The sequence below is a fragment of the Neolamprologus multifasciatus genome, chromosome 16, assembly GCF_963576455.1.
Source record: "Neolamprologus multifasciatus chromosome 16, fNeoMul1.2, whole genome shotgun sequence".
Taxonomy (NCBI): domain Eukaryota; kingdom Metazoa; phylum Chordata; class Actinopteri; order Cichliformes; family Cichlidae; genus Neolamprologus; species Neolamprologus multifasciatus.
Genome location: NC_140454.1, coordinates 10,336,958 through 10,358,842, shown reverse-complemented (window position 1 = coordinate 10,358,842; position 21,885 = coordinate 10,336,958). Strand labels below are relative to the sequence as shown.

The following is a 21,885-nucleotide window of genomic DNA, read 5'->3' as shown; positions in this document are numbered from 1 at the left end:
CCATTCCCATGTTATTACGGTGTATCCATATAAATGGCCCACCCTGTACTGTGAATATATTATGGCCTTCTGGTATATATATAAATAACTGTTTTCTGTTTTTATCTGCATTTTGCACAGGACGCCAAGTTTTTTAGAAACGTGGTTGTGATTTCTTTTATGTAACACCAAATTAAGTTGAGCCCATCTGTTATACCTGGTTGTCCATCCAGTTGTGTCAGTGCTGATGCCAAAGATGTAGTTATTCTGTACTAAAATCATCGGATGGTTTTAGTGACATGATACAAAAATGGTAAAATTAATAATAATCAATGTAACACACAAACATTTAGTCAAAAGTTTTATTTATTTGTTCATTCTATACTTTTTTTTTTTTTACATGTCCATGATGCGCCTCATGCTCATGAACCTCATGCCTCCCATTCCCATGTCCCTGAAGCTCCTGTACTCTCCAGGCCTCAGGTACATCATCCTGCCTCTGTAGTGGGGCTGCTCGTACATCAGCCAGTGGCCATCCATCACGTTGCAGGACATGCAGTCGGACATGCGGTAGCGGTCCATGATGTTGTCGCAGTCGTCCATCAGCTCGTACATCTGACCACCAAAGTTCTCCCTCTCATAGATCCTCATCCTGAACTGGCCTCTGTGCTGTAGGGGAAACAGTTCACAACAAAGAATCAGAAAACCCTTCTAGAATATCTGGAGGAAAATGATATCCACAGCACAGCTTTCCTACCATGGGGATCATACGGCAAGACCTGATGCAGTCCCTCATGCCCATCATGCTCATGTAGTCAGCGTACTCGCCCCTCCTCATGAAATACTGGTTTCCCATGAAGTTGGGGCGGTCATAGACCATGAAGCAGCCGCTCTCCACCCTGCAGGAGTGACACCTGCTCAGGTAGTTGGACATGTCAGAGCAGTCGCTCATGCACTCATAAGAGCGACCCTGGAAGTTCCTGTCCTCGTAGAAGATGATCTGAAAAAAAGGGATACATTGGTTTGGAGTTAGATTCAGCAGACACCCGTCAACAACCACGCTCAAAATAATACAAAATTTAGCCAATGATGACAGCAGTTAATGAGGTGAATACGCATACCCTGCCCATGGTCCCAGTTAGTTGCTTCACAGTGTGGTACTACTTCGTAAAACTGTGTGAGTGGTACACTGATGATGGTCCTGTTTTAACTGTTACTTTTATACCTGGCTGAACCCAAAGAATCTCTGGCTCCCATTGTGTAAAGCCCTGACTCATCAACATGGTATAGAGGCCTATAGAGTGCAGGACATTTGTTACATGTCCATGTGACTGGATCCCCTAGAAGACTTTAGAATGGATTTTTCCATAGGGAACTCAATACAATGAGCATTTTTTGGAGTTACAATACAGTGAAACAGACAATAGTCCCTTTTTTAGCCTTTCAAACCACACTGTATGGCCCTGTCATTTGTAAGTGGCTAATTTATAGAAATGAGTATCCTTTCGTGAGACCATGATAGTCTCATGAAAGGATACTCATACATTTTCAGGACTAAACATTATTAATTGATGTCATTAACGAAAGCCCTTTATCTGCCTTAACCTAAAGGATTTCTTTAACGTTTAAGCTGAGAACATGTTTTTCTATGGATTTGAGAAAGAAAAAGCTATTTATTTCAGTCTACGCTTTACCCTTTTAGTGTTTCATAATAGATGGTGGTTAATAGATTGTTACAAATTGTGTCTCTACTACTTATAGCTATTAAAAAACACAGAGAGAAATCAAAATCAAAACTATAAACCAAAACTTCAAAGCAAACTGCCTTAGGAGTTTATGGTTTGAATAAGGCAGGTGTAAATAACAAATCAATTACATTATATTTCAAAGTAGCATCTATACATTATAAGGTCCTGTGTATTGCAATTAAATATTTCGATTTTTATCGGAATCTTCAACTGATTTGTGAAAAAGTTTCTGTGTTAACAGAAAACTAAAAATCAATCACGTATATTTGCCAAAGGGCCAGACTTGGCTCACTTGTCATTATGTATCTAATAATAGTGAATTTGTTAGTGTTACATGACATGATAATTTATCTCAAAAACAAATAAATACATATAATATCACTAAAAATGCACCCGCAGGTCTGATTACAGCCACATCTTTTGAGTTAAGAAATCACTTAAATAGAACCTGTGTCTCAAACTGAAGTAGGCTAATAGATCTCACAAAGGAACACATGCCACAATCTAAAGAATCAGACAAAGTCAGTCACACCTGTCAGTGTGGAAAGAGTTACAAAGCCACTCAGGACCTTCTTACAGCTTTTACATTTACTTGGATTATCTTTGTGTAATATTAAAATTAGTTTCATCATCTGAAACATTTCAATATGACAAATATGTAAAACAAAAAAAGTAGAAATCAGGAGGGTGCAACGTTTTCACTGCACTGTAGTTGAGACTGAGGCTACGTCCACACGTACTCGGGTACTTTTGAAAACGCAGATTTTTCTGTGCGTTTGCATCTTTCGTCCACCCATAAACTGCATTTTCGATCACTGAAAACTGAGATTTTTTAAAAACTCCTGCCAGGGTGGAGATTTTCGAAAAGTTTTTGCGTTTACGTGTGGACGAGGAAACAGAGATTTACTCATGCAACGTCGAAGGTGTGTGCCGTTTTTGACGTGAGATACATTTCTACAATGGCAGATGTAGACAAAATACTGTTGCTGTTAATCTGTCTATCTGCAGTTTTTACACGCTTACATATACACACATGCAGTTACTGTCCCACCATTTAGAAAGACAGAGGCATCAGAGGCATTCTCCATTCAACACAGACGCTCTCACAACCTACATCCTGACTCCAATGTTGGTTTTGGAATAAATTTAATTTTTTTTAAATTAAAATTTATGCATGCTGTATGCATTTTGTTCATTCCTAAATTGTGAGTCTACACCAGCCAAAATACTGTTTTGGTTGAAATGAAGGCACTTGAAAACTAACACAAAATTAGCTACCTTTCCCGAAAAACACAAAAACTTTCCAGAAGTACTGCAGGTTTGCATAAAACCCTGTTTACTCTTTCCCTCCCAGGCTTCTAGACTTCTGTTTGGCCAACATTTCCAACACAGCTAGGATTTGCCATGTTCTTGACAACGTTTGACTGCGTTTTTTGCGTTTACATGTGGACGGAGATATTTTTCAAAACTGCACGTGTGGACAGAATAAAAAACAACAACAAAAAAACAAAAACAAAAATGGAAATGGAAAATCTCTGTTTTCAAAAATACCTGTGTACGTGTGGACGTAGCATGGAGTAAATGCAGTACATTATATAGTAAATGAGAGCAGCCAGTGCATTTATTTGAAGTCTAAAATCACACATGGATATAGTAAACCCATAAGATTGTGCTGTCTATAGTTCTGTATAAGAAGAAATACATAAAAAATAATGATTTCCAATTTTAAAGTTGTCATGTAAACATGTCAATAGTATTTTTCACATTGGGGGTTATTTCAGAAACTCAAGTTTTGATTCGTTTAACAGTTTAGTTTGACAGGGTACCTGCCCAATTCCTACTGGCAGTGGTTACAAATGAATGTTTTAAAGTACTTGTCAGCAAGTGAGATGGCAACAAGAAAGGCCATTACATTGTAAAAGTACATTTTAAATTCAATGCATTTCTATTTATATAGCGCCAAATCACAGCAACAGTTGCCTCAATGTGCTCTATGCTGTAACATAAGACCATATAATAATTCAAAGAAAACCGAGAAAACCTCAACAATCATATAACCCTCGGTGAGCTAGCACTTTGGTCAAAGTGGAAAGGAAAAACACCATTTAAACAAGAGGAAAACTCCAGCAGAACCAGGCTCAGAGAGGGACGGCCATCTGTCGCGACGTTTGGGGTGAGGGAGGAAGGCTGGATAGAGACACACTGTGAAGTATGTGTAGCTATAATTAACATTAAATATGAATTCTAAAACTGAATATGTTGCACCCCCTCACCGCCCGTCATGAAAAACTTTTTACCCCACAGCATCCCCCACTTGAAACTGCTGTTTTTCATTTATCAGTAGCAACTGACGCTATGACCATACCTGTGATTGGTGCTAGAGGACATTTTGAATCAACACTTTGTGGTGACAATCAGTTTCTGCCAGCTACTAAGAAGCTCCACAGCTCCATGACACTGTTCTGATTTTTGGCTGAAGCGTGTCCTCAAGGGGAAATAAACAAGGTGGTAATGTGATATAGGAGATGCCACCAATGCCAACTTCCTATGCAGTAAGGTGAAGTAATGCAGTCATATGTAAAGTGAAAGCTACACCCTCCCTGGACCATATAACCAACAGGATGTAAATGCTAAGGGGTGTTCAATGTTGGTAAAACAAAAATGAGCACCCTTCAGCTTCTAAAGACTTTGCCTAATTCAAAAATCCAAACTGTCAACACAAAAATAAAATATTCCATGCTCTACAACCTTGAAAGTAGATAACTAATTGAGAATCTTATTTGGGACATCTTGCACAGTGTTTGTCTTGATGATTTTTTTCACAATAACATAAATTCTACCTCCTGCGATGACATGACAATATTGGAACTGTTAGTGGACAAAATCACTTTTTCATACTTTTTGAACATAGTTATGTACCCCTGGAGTATCTAGAGATATACCAAAAGAGCATCCCTTTTTTACTTGTATTGCTTTCTCCATTGTTCAGAAAGCACGTCTCTGATTAAGTTGTCCAGATTTTCAGCCAGCTCTGATGCGAAAGACCACGACTGAGATCTGCTGTGTGTAGTGTGTGCTAACCTAATCCTAGCTCCATTTATGTTACCTGTATACATCTGATTTTTGCATCGCTCTTATTTCTGCCACACAAAATGTATTTCAATAAAACCAAAAGATATTCTTATTTACTTGATGTACTTTATTTTCTATTTTTATGCAGTACCCAAATGCATAATAAACCATTGTGTATGTGGTGTTATATGTTGGTAAAGCAAAAGTATTCTTATGAATTTGTTTCTTAGGATGTGATGCTGTAATGTAATGGATAACTTCTTAATGGCTGTGATACTAAAATGTTACTTCTCTGAGTTAGTAATGAAATTAAATGTCAAGACACAAGAATTTAGAAATTTATATCATTTATTGAAGTCAAAATGTAAAATTAGCACATGTCCATGATACGCCTCATGCTCATGAACCTCATTCCACTCATTCCCATCTCCCTGAAGCTCCTGTACTCTCCGGGCCTCAGGTACATCATCCTGCCTCTGTAGTGGGCTTGCTCGTACATCAGCCAGTGGCCATCCATTACGTGGCAGGACTGGCAGTCGGACATGCGGTAGCGGTCCATGATGCTGTCGCAGTCGTCCATCAGCTCGTACATCTGACCACCGAAGTTCTCCCTCTCATAGATCCTCATCCTGAACTGGCCTCTGTACTGTTTTATAGACACAAGACAAAATACAATTAAACATGAAACTTATGTTAATTCCAAAAAGGTCTTATATGGAAGTACCACCACTTTACACCTACCATGGGGATCATACGGCAAGACCTGATACCACCACTCATGCCCATCATGCTCATGTAGTCAGCGTACTCGCCCCTCCTCATGAAATACTGGTTTCCCATGAAGTTGGGGCGGTCATAGACCATGAAGCAGCCGCTCTCCACCCTGCAGGAGTGACACCTGCTCAGGTAGGAGGACATGTCGGGACAGTCGCTCATGCACTCATAGGAGCGACCCTGGAAGTTCCTGTCCTCGTAGAAGATGATCTGAAAAAAGTACAATGGGTTTAAAGGACATTTTTACAATCGTGCTCTCCAAGATAACTTAAGTATAGGCTAATTAATGTTGATTTAACAATTTAGTTTCCTACTTTGCCCATGTTGACTGCGGTGATTCAGGTCTCTTAGAGAACTGTTTTTGAACTGATGCACTGGCTGTCTGAACAAGTTATATTTATACCTGGCCAGAGACAAAGACAGTTTGCCTCTCCATTGTTCAAAGCCCTGACACAGCAAGCTGTTATAGAAGCCTATACAGTTTTTAGTTGCTTACCCATATACCAACAAGGTCATAACCTCTTAACAGAATTTTCCTTTCACAAGAGCAGAGGTTTTTTTTTTAATAATAAAAATAGCTTAGAACGTTATTTATATAGATGTGAGTGACTTTTGAAAAGTATAGATTTTCTGCAAGCTGTATAGTACAATAGTGAGTTTATACGAACAAACCAGATAGCAGTTATCAAGCCAGATAAGTAGATAGTAGTTTGTGGATTTGTTTTCATCAGGTATGTAAAAGTGAGCCCCTCAAGGCTAATAATACGAACTTCTGCCACACTCCTGAGTGTGAGCTAAAGAGGGAAAAAGAAATAGTATACTTGGTGATTTGTTATAACTGAGTTTGAATTTGTGATTTTCAATGCTATGGCAGGTATTTGTATATTTAATATGTTTTCAAGTGGTGGTATTTACAAAAAAAGAGAGTTGTTTGTTGTTTGTTTGTTATTTCATGAACAGAATAAATGATTTCAGCAGATTCATATTGTGCAGATGAATGTATATGTTCTTTAGTCTTCATCTTTTGACATTTTCCATTGCTATGATGTTTTAAAAATAGGGATTGGGCCGTGAGATTATTAGGTATTTAGTCTTTTTTTTTTTTTTACTTTCATTGTCTTTCTTTTGAATAATTTTGATAATATTTTCGGATTATAAACTATTTTCATAAAAAAGATCAAACACCTTGAAAAAACACCACTTTAGAAAAGGAAATAACTGTATTCATTTCTAAAAGGCAGTTGTGGAGGAAAGGTTTATTCCTGTGCATTAAGGAGTTCTTTGATTGGACTGTCATCTGGGGAGTTTGGATGTCAAAACAAAGCCTTGGAATCTCTGTTGTGTGTCAGGAGTCACTTCAGAGCTAAGTTCAGGCAGGTGCTCAGTGTCAAGTAAGATCCACAGGAATGGAAAGGCAAAGCATTGTAACTGAATGATTAATACTCATTAATCACCTCGCCTCATTAGTGGTTTTAATATTGTGGCTGAGAACCTTTTCTCTCCAAGTTTTTTAAAACTGAGTTGAACAAAGTTACTGTGGCATCTTCTACTCTTCCCAGTAGCCTGTAGAGAGACCGGGTCAACCACGTGCTGTTTTTCTCAAGATCGCCTACCTCACCAGTTTTCAAATATTTTTTTATCAAAACTGATTTAAGTTCAAATGATCTGAAATCATTTGGGATTGTAGGGGAACTGGATTTAGAGGCAGCACAGTGGTTCTGTGGTTAGCATCACTGACTCACAGTAAGAAGGTCCTGGGTTTGAATCCTTAGATGGCTGGGGTTTACATGTTCTTACTATACTGAGACAGACAGCCACATGTTCTTACATCTGCATCCATGGCCAACTGAGAATCACCATTAACCTAATGCAGCGGTCCCCAACCCCCGGGCCTCGGACCGGTACCGGTCCGTGAGTCGTTTGGTACCGGGCCGCGAGAGTTGAGGCTCAGGGGTGAAATGTATAGTTTTCAGGGGTTTTATCGGTTTTCAGCGTTATTTTGTTATCGTTTTTATCGTTAACTTGGTTTTCCTGGGTCTTTTCACGTGTGTTATGAATAAATCTTCTTTTTTTCGGTACCTGTACTAGTTTTATTTTGTTGTATTTATCCGCGACACCTTAAAGGCCGGTCCGTAAAAATATTGTCGGGCATAAACCGGTCCGTGGCGCAAAAAAGGTTGGGGACCGCTGACCTAATGCATATGGACTGTAAGAGGAAACTGGAGTATCTAGAAGAAACACATGCAGGGACAGTAAGAAAAAAAAAGATAAACTCCACCTGGAATTCCACAACCATCAAATATGGTCAGCTGGTGAAAATTTACTTGAAACCTACTCTTCCAGTTTCTCCATATGAGCCACTTCAGTTCTCAAACATCATCTCTGTTGTGGTCATGTTACTTATTCAGGCATTCTAATTGGCTCTCGAGCAGTCTGTCAAAACCAATCAGGGTAAAGATTTGGTGAAATATATTCACCTGAATACTCAGATAGTTGAAGAAAAACACTACGCAATTATGTTCCTTATATCTTTGTACTGTCATTGCCTTTCAGATTAATTTCTCCTTTTGCAAATCAGAACATCACTACTGCTGACATTGTGCTTTTCAGCTGGCAGAATGGAACTACATACATAAACAATGACTACTACTAATAAATACTGATAATTTGTTGACCCTGAGCCCAAAATGAAGCAAATATCTTCATATTATCATGGTTATTTTCTCTAGTTTTGTTAAATTCAGTACGTTCATGATATTTGCATCAACTACTGCAAATACATAAATCAAAACAAATAATTACAAATTATATACTTTATTTTCTATTTTTATGCAGTACCTAAATGCATAATAAACCATTATGTATGTGGTGTTATATGTTGGCAAAGCAAAAATTTGCTTACAAATTTGTTTCTTAGGATGTGATGCTGTAATGTAATGGATTACTTCTTAATGGCTGTGATGCTGAAATGTTACTTCTCTAAGTTACCCAAGAATGCCAACCAGACACTTATAAAGAATATCACATCAGTTTGTTTCACAGAACCAAATCAGAATTTGCTCTTGGAAACGACACTGTTGAAAGGCATTAATAAAAATACCGGCAGGCTGGATGCATATCCATATATCGCTGTCTACCACAGCTGACTTCTACAGATCAAATAGAAACAGGTGGTAATTCAGTCTTTTGGAGATGCCATTCAAAAGAAGAATGAAAACATGTTTTTTACTCGGTGGTTTCCACTGATACTCAATGCATTTGAATTCAGTATGAATGATCTTAAAAAGGTTCACAGTAATGAAATTAAATGTCAAGACACAAGAATTTAGAAATTTATGTCATTTATTGAAGTCAAAATGTAAAATTAGCACATGTCCATGATACGCCTCATGCTCATGAACCTCATCCCGCTCATTCCCATCTCCCTGAAGCTCCTGTACTCTCCAGGCCTCATGTACATCATCCTGCCTCTGTAGTGGGCTTGCTCGTACATCAGCCAGTGGCCATCCATCACGTTGCAGGACATGCAGTCGGACATGCGGTAGCGGTCCATGATGCTGTCGCAGTCGTCCATCAGCTCGTACATCTGACCACCGAAGTTCTCCCTCTCATAGATCCTCATCCTGAACTGGCCTCTGTGCTGTAGGGGAAACAGTTCACAACAAAGAATTTGAATATATAATTCAAGCCTATCTGGAGAAAATGATATCCACACCACGGCTTTCCTACCATAGGAATCATACGGCAAGACCTGATGCAGTCCCTCATGCCCATCATGCTCATGTAGTCAGCGTACTCGCCCCTCCTCATGAAATACTGGTTTCCCATGTAGTTGGGGCGATCGTAGACCATGAAGCAGCCGTTCTCCACCCTACAGGAGTGACACCTGCTCAGGTAGGAGGACATGTCAGAGCAGTCGCTCATGCACTCATAGGAGCGACCCTGGAAGTTCCTGTCCTCGTAGAAAATGATCTGAAAGAACAACAAAACTCATTAGAATAGGAATCCACAGATTTCTTTTTTTTAATGAATAAAAATCTTTCCCATGCTTTACATACTCTGCCCATGGTCACGGTCTTCTGGTGGTTCCTCAGGACTGAGCTGTGGCTTCTGTGTATTCCTGTCAGTGGTAGCTGTTACTTTTATACCTGCACCGTGGGAACATAGGACGTGTGGCGTCTATTGTGCAAACCCCTGACCCAGCAACACGGCATAGAAGCCTACTGAGCAGTCAGGGAACTAAAGGGTTATTTTGTGACGCCACACTAGTGGAAATGCATGTAGTGTATACATGTGGTATTGTTGCTACACATAAAGAAAATAAATAGAAGCTTCCAACTGTAGTATGACAACCATTTCTGTCTTCAGTGTAAAGGATATTTCATTTACCAACAGATGTTTTTGAAGTCATTATATGTTTATGTAAAAATATAAAACACTATAAATATAAATATGAAAACTGTAGAGATCGTTTCCTTTTTTGTGGTATGAAAACACACAAAAACTGATTTATTGTCCAGTTAAGTAAGCATTAGATGCGGATCAGAAAACAGAAAAAAATAAGTTGTCAGGGAGATATGGTGGAGAGCCTTGTGCAATATGTAAAGGTAGAAAGTTTTAGTTTTTTCTTCTCTTTTGTTTTTAGAAATTTGTTCAGCTACAAGTGAGCAACATGATAAGATTTAAAAACATGAATAACTGAAACATTTCATGTAATCAATTTCCTCTGAACTAACAATTTAAATAAACTGAGCATTTTTTGGCTGCTTGTGAGGAGTGCAAGTTGTGGGAATACTAATATGTGAACAAGTTAAAATGATGAAGTTAGCAAACAGCATCCAGCACTAAGTCTGTCAGGATACCATTTAATAAGTTTCACTGCAGAGTTGCTGTTTATTTGGTTCAAATGAACAGACAACATGAGATCAGGTATAGACATTTATCGCAGTCGGCAATTTGACCAGTTTTAATAGGAAAAGCCTCATCAAATTATTTATATCCGCAATGGTTGTGCTCCATAAAAAGATAACTTCACTTATGTCTTCAGACTTTCTACTTGTTATGGATTGTATGCGGATCAGAAAACAGAAAAAAATAAGTTGTCAGGGAGATATGGTGGAGAGCCTGTGCAATATGGATATTATGGACTATAATGGGATTGTTTAATCCCATTATAGTGGGATTAAACAATCCCACTATAATGTTTTTGTTACATCTCCACCAGAAAAACATTGCCATATTCAGTCAGCATTACCTCGAGAATGTAAAGGCCAAACCTTCAGCTTATAAAGACTTTGCCTGCTTCAAATATCCAAACTGTTAACACAAAAATTAAATATTCCGTGCTCTACAACAGGGGTCTCAAACTCGCGGCCCGGAGGCCACTTGCGGCCTACATCACCCCTATGTGAAGAAATATAATGCAATTTGGCCCTTGAAGTTAATTTTTTTGTTGGGGAGGATTTGTTTGTTGTTGAGTCCAATGTTAAAATAAGTTCTTTAAAAAGCACAAAGTGATTTAATATGAAGGCAATACGAGCAGAGCGCACAAACATGTTGAGGGATTGACTTTGTTAGTTATTTGTAAAGAAAAGTTTTCACTTATGTCTGCACTGTCATTTTGTTAAATACGAACAGTTATAGTAATATAATTATAATTATTTGGTAGTTCATGAAAGGCTTCAATTAATTAAGAGTGAGAAAAAACATTTTACATTTTCATAAATATTTGTTTGTTTGTTTTATTGTACAACCTTAACACTAAAGCGGCCCTCGCATGAGATGACAGTGCCACAGCTCATTGAAGTTTGGGACCCATGCTCTACAAAAATCCAAAGTAAATATCTAATTGAGAATCTTATTTGGGATCTTTCACAGTGTTTTTCTTGATGATTTTTTTCACAGTTGTTACCATTGCCAGTAACATAATTCTACCTCCTGCGATGACATGGCAATATTGGAACTGTTAGTGGACAAATTCACTTTTTTAACACAGTTATGTACCCCTGGAGTACCTAGAGATGTGCCAGATGAGCATCCCTTTTTTACTTGTATTGCTTTCTCCAGTGTTCAGAAAGCACATCTCTGATTAAGTCGTCCAGACTTTCAGCCAGCTCTGATGCCAAAGACCATTACTGAGTAGCCCTTTTAAATTCTTGTCAAACAGCTGTGTTCCAACATTGTCAGGACCTTGCTAGCTTACATTAAAGTAAAATGTTCTCTTGTGGCTCTAAATCTTCCTTCCTTCAGGATCCAGAACAAACAAGATCCAGAAGCTTTCTTTTAGTTTGTATGCAGTGTCCTCACCACAGCTGTAAAATCTCCGTCTTTAGGACACGCAGGGCAAGTAGAGCTATCGTTACCCTTCACTTTCATTATTGATGGCCCACAACATTATGAGAATTGTAACAAGTAGAAAGTCTGAAGACATAATGACATATCAAGACCAATAGGCTGGGATTGAGTATAAGTTACTGGGCGTGCTGTGTGTAGTGTGTGCTAACCTAATCCTAACTCCATTTATGTTACCTGTATACATCTGATCTTTGCATCGCTCTTATTTCTGCCACACAAAATGTATTTCAATAAAACCGAAAGATGTTCTTATGTACACACTTTCTCTTTCTGTTTTCACAGAGCAGAACAGGAAATTAAAACTGACTGAAAAGCAGCCCTATGCTAACCAGGAGTGCACCATGCATTAACATAAATAAAAGACAACTGTTGTTCTGTAATGTCGGTTTTATTTACATTTAAGTAATTTATTTTTCAGTGGCATGTGCTTCATATGACACAACACATTTCATAAGTAGAAGAATTAAGTGACACCGTGGATAAACTATCAACAGTAAGAGCAGCCAGTTGCTGATAATTCATGCACTTTTCTCTCAGGTTTGTGAGTTTGCCAGGGAAGTCAACCCAAATGATGAACTGAAACAGATATGAACTGTTTATTAACAGTTTATTTATTTTGTCTGTCTTGCCTAACAGGATTCCATGATACGTCTGATGGATCCAATCCTCATGTCCGTGGGACCCATCCCCATCTCCCTGAAGCTCCTGTACTCTCCAGGTCTCAGGTACATCATCCTGCCTCTATAATGAGGCTGCTCGTACATCAGCCAGTGGCCATCCATCACGTTGGCAGACTGGCAGTCAGACATGCGGTAGCGGTCCATGATGTTCTCGCAGTCGTCCATCAGCTCGTGCATCTGACCACCGAAGTTATCCCTCTCATAGATCTTCATCCTGAAAGGCCCTCTGTGCTGTGAAAGGACAGATCATTACTTCATCAGCAATATTAGAGTTGTTTTGTTTAACACATAACTGCAGAAAATAGAAAAAAGTAAAGCACAAAATGATTAACAAGCTTACAAGTTTGTGCACAGCACATGCAAGCAAAAAATCTTCTCAGTGCCTGATAGATGCTTTTATTTTGAAACATGTGGGGTACCCCATAGTTTCTATATATTTCTATATATTTTCAGGTCTTACATACCATGGGAATCATGCGGCAGGAACGGATGCAGTCGCTCATGCTCATTCCCATCAGCCGCTGGTTGTCAGGGTACTCTCCCCTTCTCACCAGCATCTGGTGACCCATGTAGTTGGAACGTTCGTACACCATGAAGCAGCCGCTCTCCACCCTACAGGAGTTGCAGCGGCTCAGGTAGGAGGTGAGCTCAGCACAGTCACTGCTGGTCTCATAGGAGCGACCCTGAAAATTCCTGTCCTCATAGAAGATGATCTGAAAATAAAACAGTTTAATGTATGATTTAATCAAGTGTTTATTGGTCTCAATTACAGCAACAGTTTGTAAATTTCTCTCTTACTCTGCCCATTTTGGTCGTCAATTCTGTCCCTGATTCCACTCGTACTTGGCCCAGCCAAGCTCTCTGTCACTTTTATACCCATCATGATGGCTAAATGATCTATGGAGCCATTGTTTTGAATATCTTACTCAGCAGGATACCATACAGGGCTATAATGTTTGTTAAATCGCTCTGTAAATGGTTATTATTCCAGACTGTATGCATCTGGTGCAGTGCCAACCTCTGTGGCTCTCATATGGGGTACAGGTGGGTGACAGTGAGCAGATGTATCAGCTGGGACTCTTTGTACTGTCAGTGATTGCTGTGTGTTGAAAAGCACCCTGTTACATCCTCGTGTTCAGTCTATTATGTGAATGCATATCAGAGCTGAGCAACTGATCAAATGTACAAATGCTTCAACTTTAGATTTAAACACAGTTACATTTGTGAAGAAAAGACTGTAGTTTTTACATCACAGCATTTACATCTTTGCAAACACATTTACTAGTTACCAATACTGACTGGTGATCACGGTCTACCACTGCATCATGTACATCAGCGGTCCCCAAACCCTGGGCCAAGTCCGTGAGTCGTTTGGTACCGGGCTGCGAGAGTTGAGGCTTGGGTGTGAAATTTATGGTTTTCAGGGTTTTTAATCAGTTTTTAACATTATTTTTTAAATCATTTTTATCCCTGGGTCTTTTCCCGTGTGTTATGAATAAATCTTATTTTTTTTGGTACCAGTACTGCTTTTATTTTGTTGTATTTATCTGTGACACCTTAAAGGCCTGTCTGTGAAAATATTGTTAGACATAAACCGGTCCATAGCAAAAAAAAGGTTGGGGACCTCTGATGTACATCATCCTCAGCAATGTATGTATCTATCTATCTATCTATCTATCTATCTATCTATCTATCTATCTATCTATCTATCTATCTATCTATCTATCTATATATATATATATATATATATATATATATATATATATAAAGGACTGTCTGCAGCACATGCAGTATGCTATACAGAAGAGCAAACAGAGTTACACAAGCAAAAAGTATCTTTATGGTAAGTTGCTAATTTGCTTATGAAAGTTTTGTACATTGGTAGATATTCATGAACTGAAGCTTTCAAACAATCTATCTTGTTAATGATGTGAAGGCATTGGTGACACACAGCACTGTGGACTGAAATCTTGCAACATCTGAAAAGTCTCCTGCTCAAGAAGGCACATGTACTGGCAGTGAACATCTTAATGCTTCATTGCAGGCTTAGGAGAGGATGCTGTGGTCACTTGAAAACTAAAATCAAACCCTTTGGCATCAACTTGACGTGGAGAAATAGAAATGCTGAGTATAACCTTCTCACAGTCAAACATTATGCTTTGTGATTGGTTTTCTGTTAAGGGTGCAGGACAACTTCATTGTATTGTTGGGCTAACAGACGGGGCCACATACTGTAAAATAGAGAACCCCCTTCAATCAGCCAAAACAATGAATATGGGTCATGGATGGGTCTTCCAGGGCAACAAAGGAGTGGCTAGAGAAGAAGCACGTTAAGGTCACGAAGTGGCCTAGCTGCCATCTAGCCCTCAGTCCTATAGAAAATCTGTGGAGGGAACTGTAGGTTATTTGTTACCATGTAGCAGCCAAGAATCCTAAAGCATTTAGAAAGCTTCTGTAAAAAAGGAGTAGGCCAAAATCCCTATTGAGACGTGTACAAGAGTTTCTCCATCAAGTCCTAAGTCATGTTTTGCTTATTTTACTGGCATGCAAACATGCATTCATACAATCATCGTTTCCATTTCTATTTATTTCTAGACTCTCTACGCATATCTTTGGGCCACGGGAGGAAGCTAGTATAGCCAGAAATATTGTGATTAAAACAGCATGTTTAATTTTATGTGTGATATTACTAATAAAATTTATTGTGAATACAAATCATTCAGTCTAAACTGTGTGTTGTAACCTGTGTAGCATATAAAATCCAGAGTGTCTTCACCATTGCTTTTGAAACATGACATGACAATCAAGGAAATGCATATCCTGCTTTTTTATCATTTTGACTCTCATATTGACCATATTTTACAAAAGGAGAAGCATGACTTGAAACTAGATATAAAGAAACTTGAGATCATGAACTGTTTAGTTTGGCCTGAGATCAAGAGAAATAAACGGTAATTTTATTTTAGATTTTTGCAATTGTTTTTGCAACAAGAGGTGGCACCTCCTGTTGGAGAAAGAAATCTGGTTTAAGGCACTCAAACACACTGGCTCCACTTTTCAGACCTGGAAGTTTTGTTCACCTTTTATATACACTGTTGTGACAATGTGTAATTTAACTGCATTTTGTACATATTTCTGCAACGTGATATTTTCATAGCAGATATAATACTGTCTTAAGTTGCACATGTGCTCTTGTATTATTATTGCATGCGTTGTAGGATCTTCTCTAACGAAGATTGGGGCAACTATTTTTGTGATTATTATAAATAAACTAGAATTGCATTAGAAATGAGAGGAATTGAATATCCCTCTATTATGTATGCTATTATAGCTCAGTAGTGTGCTTTTTAGCATGAGTTCATACATTACAGTGTAGTTGACACCCAACCCCCCCCCCCCCCCCCACACACACACACACACACACGCACACACACACACACACTACCATGTATTCATAACTTTGTGGGAACATCTAACTGACATAATGCATAACCTTTAAACTTGTGGGGACTGGGATTCTGTCCCCATAAGAATTGTTGGTTCCCACGAGTATAGTAAACTTACAGTTTTGGTCCCCACAGAGATATGAATACACAGTCACACACAAACACGTACACACCCACCCGCACACACGTACATCACAAATCTACTCAATATCACATGGCATTAGTTTAATCTTTCACTTTATTATTCAGCGCATTATTTTCCTTTGCATCAACAGGAATCCATTATACGTCTAGCAGAGCTGAGCCTCATGCCACTATATCCGATATCTCTCATGCTCCTGTACTCTCCAGGTCTCAGGTAGACCATCCTGCCTCTGTAGTGGGGCTGCTCGTACATCAGCCAGTGGCCATCTATCACATTGCAGGACTGGCAGTCAGACAGGCTATAGCGGTCCATGATGTTGTCACAGTCGTCCATCAGCTCGTGATTCGGGCCCTGGAAGTTCTCCCTCTCATAGATCCTCATCCTGTAAGAGCCTCGGTGCTGTTAGTTAAAGGAGGAGAGGAAACGTTGGGCCGTTAAAGGCTACAGTGAAATGTTGCTGATATCAGATTTGCAGACTTAGTGTGTGAAAAGCAGTTTCATCAGCTCAACAATATCATAGTTTCTAATATCATATAAACTATGATATTATATGAACTAGACATGTGTTCCTTGTTGTAATTCCCGAGTACCTGAGGAATTAATCGGCAGGATCGGATAGAGTCACTCATGCCAAAAGACATGTAATCCGAGTACTCGCCCCTCCTCAGAAAATACTGGTTCCCCATGTAGTTGGGGCGATCGTAGACCATGAAGCAGCCGTTCTCCACCCTGCAGGAGTTGCAGCGGCTCAGGTAGGAGGACATGTCAGAGCAGTCGCTCATGCACTCATAGGAGCGACCCTGGAAGTTCCTGTCCTCGTAGAAGATGATCTGTGGAAAAGAAAGAAAAAACTTTACAAAATTGATTTAAAAAAGATGTCAGAGCTGACCTTCTCTTTTATTTCTCTCCATTGTTCATCTGCAGAGTTTGTCTTAAATTTGAAAAGTGCTTGTTTTCTGATCTGCTCTCTGCATACCTTGCCCATGTTTGATGTTCTGTATTTGTGGGAAACTGTCCAACAACCTGTGGCTGCCAGACAGCTTTTATACTTGATACGCGCTGTAACAGGGTTTTGTCATTCAAATTATCTGGAAGCTGATGAATAAGCAGCTCTGCGATCGCTGTTAATTTCATTTGTGCCATCACGATCCAGAACAAAGGGAGGGGAAGTGGATGGAAGACACAAGGCCGGAGAGGAGGGAGGAGAACAGAGCTACAGTTTCTACATGTCTTCACACAAATCTTCATTTGGTCACATTTAACCTGTGTGTTTGGCTTAATTGTTGTACTTTGTTTGGATGTATCAATTCAGACCAGTAAGAATTCACTATCATCATTTTCAAACGACCATAGGTTTACTTTACTGCATCTGCAAAAAATTGTATTTGCAATCATAATGCCATGAAAAGCAACACGTCTCTTTAAAGAAAAAAACAAAAACAAAACAAAACAAAACACACACACCCCTCCCCCATTAGTTTTGCAGGTCCTGTGATGAAGTGCCTACAAGCTGCATTCTTTCTAATGGTCAGCAAGGGACAACTATTTGGTGGCAAAATCAAGTCTATCAAGTCAATCTATCTATCTATCTGCAGTGGGGGAAATCAATATTTCCCCCACTGCAGATGCATTTGATTTTGAGAATACCAACCAAAGATCTAATATTTTGTTTTTCTCTGGCTTTTTCCCAGCTGTGTCTCCATGAGAATCTGTGAGTCATCCTTTGTCTATGTTTTGGAGAAAAGGAAAACAAACTGAAAATGCCAATACTTTGATGAACAGTTAAATAAGAACAGATTAATATGACATACAGACAGCACAGGGTGAGGGTTAGGCAATAGATCACAACTGATCAATTATGGTCTATACCTCACAAGGTTAAAGAGATTTGGGAAAAAGAGCAAGAATGGAAATTAAAGAAGTCAGCGAATTTCTGCATTTGCTTTGAGTAAAACTTTTTTCAGTGTACAATGTATGCAATGCATTATATAAGAGATGCAAGAAAACCAAAAGAATTTACAATTAAGCGTATCGCTGGCACTAATGATGGCTTTAACGTAGAGTGTTTAGTGTGTATTTAATCATTTTTAACTAGTTTAATGACTGTTTAGCATTTTTATGTAACTTTTGTATGTATTTAAACATACACAAGATCATCAGACTACTGAATTAAATGTAACTAAAATGAAAACCAAATTAAGTTTAACTCTATTTAATATGTACTATAATCAGAAACCATGCCCATCATGGAGCATCCTAAGCCAACAGTGACCCGTAATTACCAACCTTTTTGATCGCTCATCAAAGAAAATAACAGAAAATTTAGTGGATATTATGTCCAATAGTACCACTGTTTATACAAGTCATATTATAGAAGATATTTAAACTTTAATTTGGCAGTCTGTGGGAGCGCACTTGTTGTAATTGTTGTAATGTTGTAATTTACAGGTGAAAACATCTTTAGATTAACGTGCAAAATACATGAATCACTGACAAGAACAAGACAAATATGGACATAAATTAGTGACAAAAGCAGCAAGAGATCCTATTTTCAGTGTTAAATACAGCCAACAGTCATCCAACACTAAATAACTGCCTTGCTTCTTCTTGCCCTCATGATAAAATGCATTAGTTAACTCATCCTGCAAAAAACAAACTGTAAATGTGGATAAATAACCAAATGATTTCCAGGTGTACAAAAAGAGTGCTGACCGAGACTAAGAATTCAGTGGAAAAAAAACAACACATTTATCATCAAGTAGTAGTACTTTTACATGTCACATTTGGCACTTCTTTGATATGACGCTATCACATGTAGACAAAGGGAAATCAAACTTGACCAAACCATTTTGCTGATATGCAAATCAAGGTAATTTAGATGACAATAGCTTTCCCTCGTCTGCACATTCTACTTTTCAATATAAGCCACAACACAGCTGCAGCTGGATGGCAGGCAAGCAATATCAGTAACAATGGTGAAGGTAAGGAACAAATGCTGTTTGAGTGAATAGAGTGCAAACTATCGTCTGTCTTATTTGCATAAAAAGTCAAAGTATTCTAATGTTGTAAAATACTGAGTAATTTTTGTATATTCATCTATCCAGATTGCGTTCTTTGAAGACAAGAACTTCCAAGGCTGTAGTCATGAGTGCAGTACTGACAGTCCTGACCTGACCTCAAATTTTAGTCGCTGCAATTCCATTAAGGTGGATAGTGGGTGCTGGGTGCTGTATGAGCATCCCAACTACACAGGCTCCCAGTACATCCTGAGCCCGGGTGAATACCCCGATCACCAGCATTGGATGGGATTCAACGATAGCATCAAGTCATGTCGTTCAATTAAAAACGTAAGGCGGTAGACACTAACATTCATTCTTTAGAATTGATTTGCCTTTTTAATGTAACAGCTCTGACAATATCATAATGTGACCCAGTTTCTCCAAGGTTCAATAGGCCTATTCTAACAAGTTGTAGAGGAGTGCTTGGCTACAGCAAAATACCACAGAGTGCACCAACCAAGCAGTAATCAGTCAAAGACCAACAGACAAAAAGGAGAGATAAAAGGCTCATGATTTGGCAGCTGGGTGCTTTATGCCCGTGCCAATGCACATCAATTATTTAAGGAAAGTGGGAAAACAGCCAAGAAACCCATGTGTAGTTTTGAGTTCAAAGTATTATTATTTAATGCAAAACACCAACTTGATTTTGTGAGATTTGACTTGCTACAGGTCTATGGAAAATCCTGGAAGATCAGATTCTACGACAAGCAGGATTTTGGAGGCCAGGCAGCTGAGTGTGTCGAAGACTGCCCATCAGTTTATGAGACCTTCAAGTTTCGGGAATTGCGCTCCTGCGTAGTGATGGATGGTGCATGGGTCCTGTATGAGCAACCAGACTACCATGGACACCAGTATTTTCTGGAACGTGGAGAGTACCCCAACTATACAGACTGGGGCGCCAACTCCCCTGCTGCAGGATCCTTCCGAATGGTCACAGAACTCTAGAGCAGCAGCACCAAAGTAGGGTTCTGCAGCTTGTGAAAAAATTATCCAAGCCAACAATGTTCTTAATCTGACAGACGGATCAAGCTGGAGGACTCTGTATTCTAGAACATTGCTTGGTTGTTGTTGTCCTGCTGATAAGACAACCAACAGAGTCTTGATACCATGGAAGTCTTGTAACCTTTAAATAAGTTCTAGAACTCTTGAAGAAGATACGGAAGTTCCTCCCTCCAACACTATTTTTCCCTCCTATACCGTGTACTTCTTTCCAGCACTCCAAGTGCTATACTTAAATGAATAAATACACTTCTTACTCATAACAATTCAGCCTCTGTTGCTTCTTATTGCATTACCTGTTATGTCAGCTGCTTTTAGTCTCTCCTTCATCTTCTTTAAACCTTTTTTGAAGTTGCTTAAGTCAACCCAGAGGTCAAGTTATATATATGCATAATCAGATGAGAAAAAACAAGTAAATTTAACAACAGGAAGATGAAAGTTCTTTTTACAAACCCATAAAAGTTAAACATTTTCAAATAATGCATGTTGCTGAGTGAAATAATGGCTGCACAAAGATAAAGACCCTCTTGCAAAGTTGCAGTTTTTACGTTTCCACTCTATGGCTCAGTACAAATATGTAAAATAAGATATAAAACGATGATATAGTGTTTATTTTCATATGATCATTTTAGAAAAGTGTATGTACACTTTTTTGCATAAGCACTGATACACTGCGTTTATTACACTCTTTGGGACACATTATATCACTCTGTGGTTACTGAACTTTACTAAACATATTAACTGAGTATAACATAAGCTTCATTTTTAGGCATCCTGCAGTATTTAGGTTTATGACGAAAATAACAGAAAAATGCATTTTCAGATGGCCATTTTCAACTGTAAAATCAAAAATCAATAATCACTGTACCAATATAGAACCTATACTATGAATAGGGCTAAACTTAAAATGATTGTTTTTACATTGATAAAATGCATCATAATTGAATTTCTTAACTTCCATCACATAACTTAACCATCACATTGCAAGTGACCTGTTCTGGGTTAGGTTACATTTTGTCTTCTTACATATTTGGAATAGAATAATGGATAGTACACCCGTAGTATAAAGGGAAGAACTCCATCTAAGAGAGTTGATTTGAAGCTATTTCTATTTCAAAGACACACCCTAAGCTGCTGGCTGGTCATTGGTGGATGTTAACAGGTTATAATGATCTTGTAAGGTTATGAACTTACTAAAACATTGCTGTAATGTTCTCAAATTTGTTAGTATTGGTTTTAGCAAATTCCCTGATTGGGAACTTGACTCAAAATACTCTAATTTTATATGGTTTTTCTTTTTTTTTTTGATATTGGGAATTTTCCCTAAAAGATGTGATTTGTGAGTCCAGTGGTCCCTCGCTATAACGGGGTTCACCTTTCGCGGCCTTGCTGTTTCGTGAATTTTCTGTGTCCAATTTTGCTTTATTTATTTATTTATTTTTACAGCGCATTGTGTTCTGCATCCTGATTGGCTGTAGAGTATTGTCAATCAATCTTGTGCCATATCTCCTGTACAGTACAGAATGCGTTCAGCTTGTCAAATATACATAAATCTGTATATTTGAATGTGCTGTACTGTATGTTTGTAAGTTTTATCCCTAACAAACACAACAATGTCAACGAAACATC

The 21,885-nt window shown here is 38.6% G+C and overlaps 6 protein-coding genes across 6 annotated transcripts; 1 reads left to right on the top strand and 5 right to left on the bottom strand.

Annotated features, from left to right (window-relative positions):
* Positions 1–333: 333 nt before the first annotated feature.
* On the bottom strand, positions 334–1,191 carry LOC146500295 (gamma-crystallin M3-like). The gene is made up of 3 exons (XM_085135310.1): positions 1,101–1,191; positions 737–979; positions 334–648 (listed from the first exon to the last, which is right to left on the bottom strand). The coding sequence occupies exons 1-3, from the start codon at positions 1,107–1,109 to the stop codon at positions 376–378; spliced, it is 525 nt and encodes a 174-aa protein (XP_084991436.1). The 5' UTR covers positions 1,110–1,191; the 3' UTR covers positions 334–375.
* Positions 1,192–5,129: 3,938 nt separating this feature from the next.
* Positions 5,130–5,975, bottom strand: LOC146500294 (gamma-crystallin M3-like). The gene is made up of 3 exons (XM_085135306.1): positions 5,888–5,975; positions 5,541–5,783; positions 5,130–5,445 (listed from the first exon to the last, which is right to left on the bottom strand). The coding sequence occupies exons 1-3, from the start codon at positions 5,894–5,896 to the stop codon at positions 5,170–5,172; spliced, it is 528 nt and encodes a 175-aa protein (XP_084991432.1). The 5' UTR covers positions 5,897–5,975; the 3' UTR covers positions 5,130–5,169.
* Positions 5,976–8,897: 2,922 nt separating this feature from the next.
* On the bottom strand, positions 8,898–9,710 carry LOC146500293 (gamma-crystallin M3-like). The gene is made up of 3 exons (XM_085135307.1): positions 9,632–9,710; positions 9,303–9,545; positions 8,898–9,213 (listed from the first exon to the last, which is right to left on the bottom strand). The coding sequence occupies exons 1-3, from the start codon at positions 9,638–9,640 to the stop codon at positions 8,938–8,940; spliced, it is 528 nt and encodes a 175-aa protein (XP_084991433.1). The 5' UTR covers positions 9,641–9,710; the 3' UTR covers positions 8,898–8,937.
* Positions 9,711–12,509: 2,799 nt separating this feature from the next.
* LOC146500292 (gamma-crystallin M3-like) lies at positions 12,510–13,438 on the bottom strand. The gene is made up of 3 exons (XM_085135302.1): positions 13,406–13,438; positions 13,072–13,320; positions 12,510–12,838 (listed from the first exon to the last, which is right to left on the bottom strand). Exons 1-3 carry the CDS (start codon positions 13,412–13,414, stop codon positions 12,557–12,559), a joined length of 540 nt encoding a protein of 179 aa, XP_084991428.1. The 5' UTR covers positions 13,415–13,438; the 3' UTR covers positions 12,510–12,556.
* A 2,835-nt stretch (positions 13,439–16,273) lies between these two features.
* Positions 16,274–17,228, bottom strand: LOC146500291 (gamma-crystallin M3-like). Its single transcript, XM_085135309.1, has 3 exons — positions 17,175–17,228; positions 16,789–17,028; positions 16,274–16,597 (listed from the first exon to the last, which is right to left on the bottom strand). Exons 1-3 carry the CDS (start codon positions 17,181–17,183, stop codon positions 16,322–16,324), a joined length of 525 nt encoding a protein of 174 aa, XP_084991435.1. The 5' UTR covers positions 17,184–17,228; the 3' UTR covers positions 16,274–16,321.
* A 1,930-nt stretch (positions 17,229–19,158) lies between these two features.
* LOC146500290 (gamma-crystallin M2-like) lies at positions 19,159–20,522 on the top strand. Its single transcript, XM_085135308.1, has 3 exons — positions 19,159–19,179; positions 19,303–19,545; positions 19,927–20,522. The coding sequence occupies exons 1-3, from the start codon at positions 19,171–19,173 to the stop codon at positions 20,200–20,202; spliced, it is 528 nt and encodes a 175-aa protein (XP_084991434.1). The 5' UTR covers positions 19,159–19,170; the 3' UTR covers positions 20,203–20,522.
* The last annotated feature ends 1,363 nt before the right edge of the window (positions 20,523–21,885 follow it).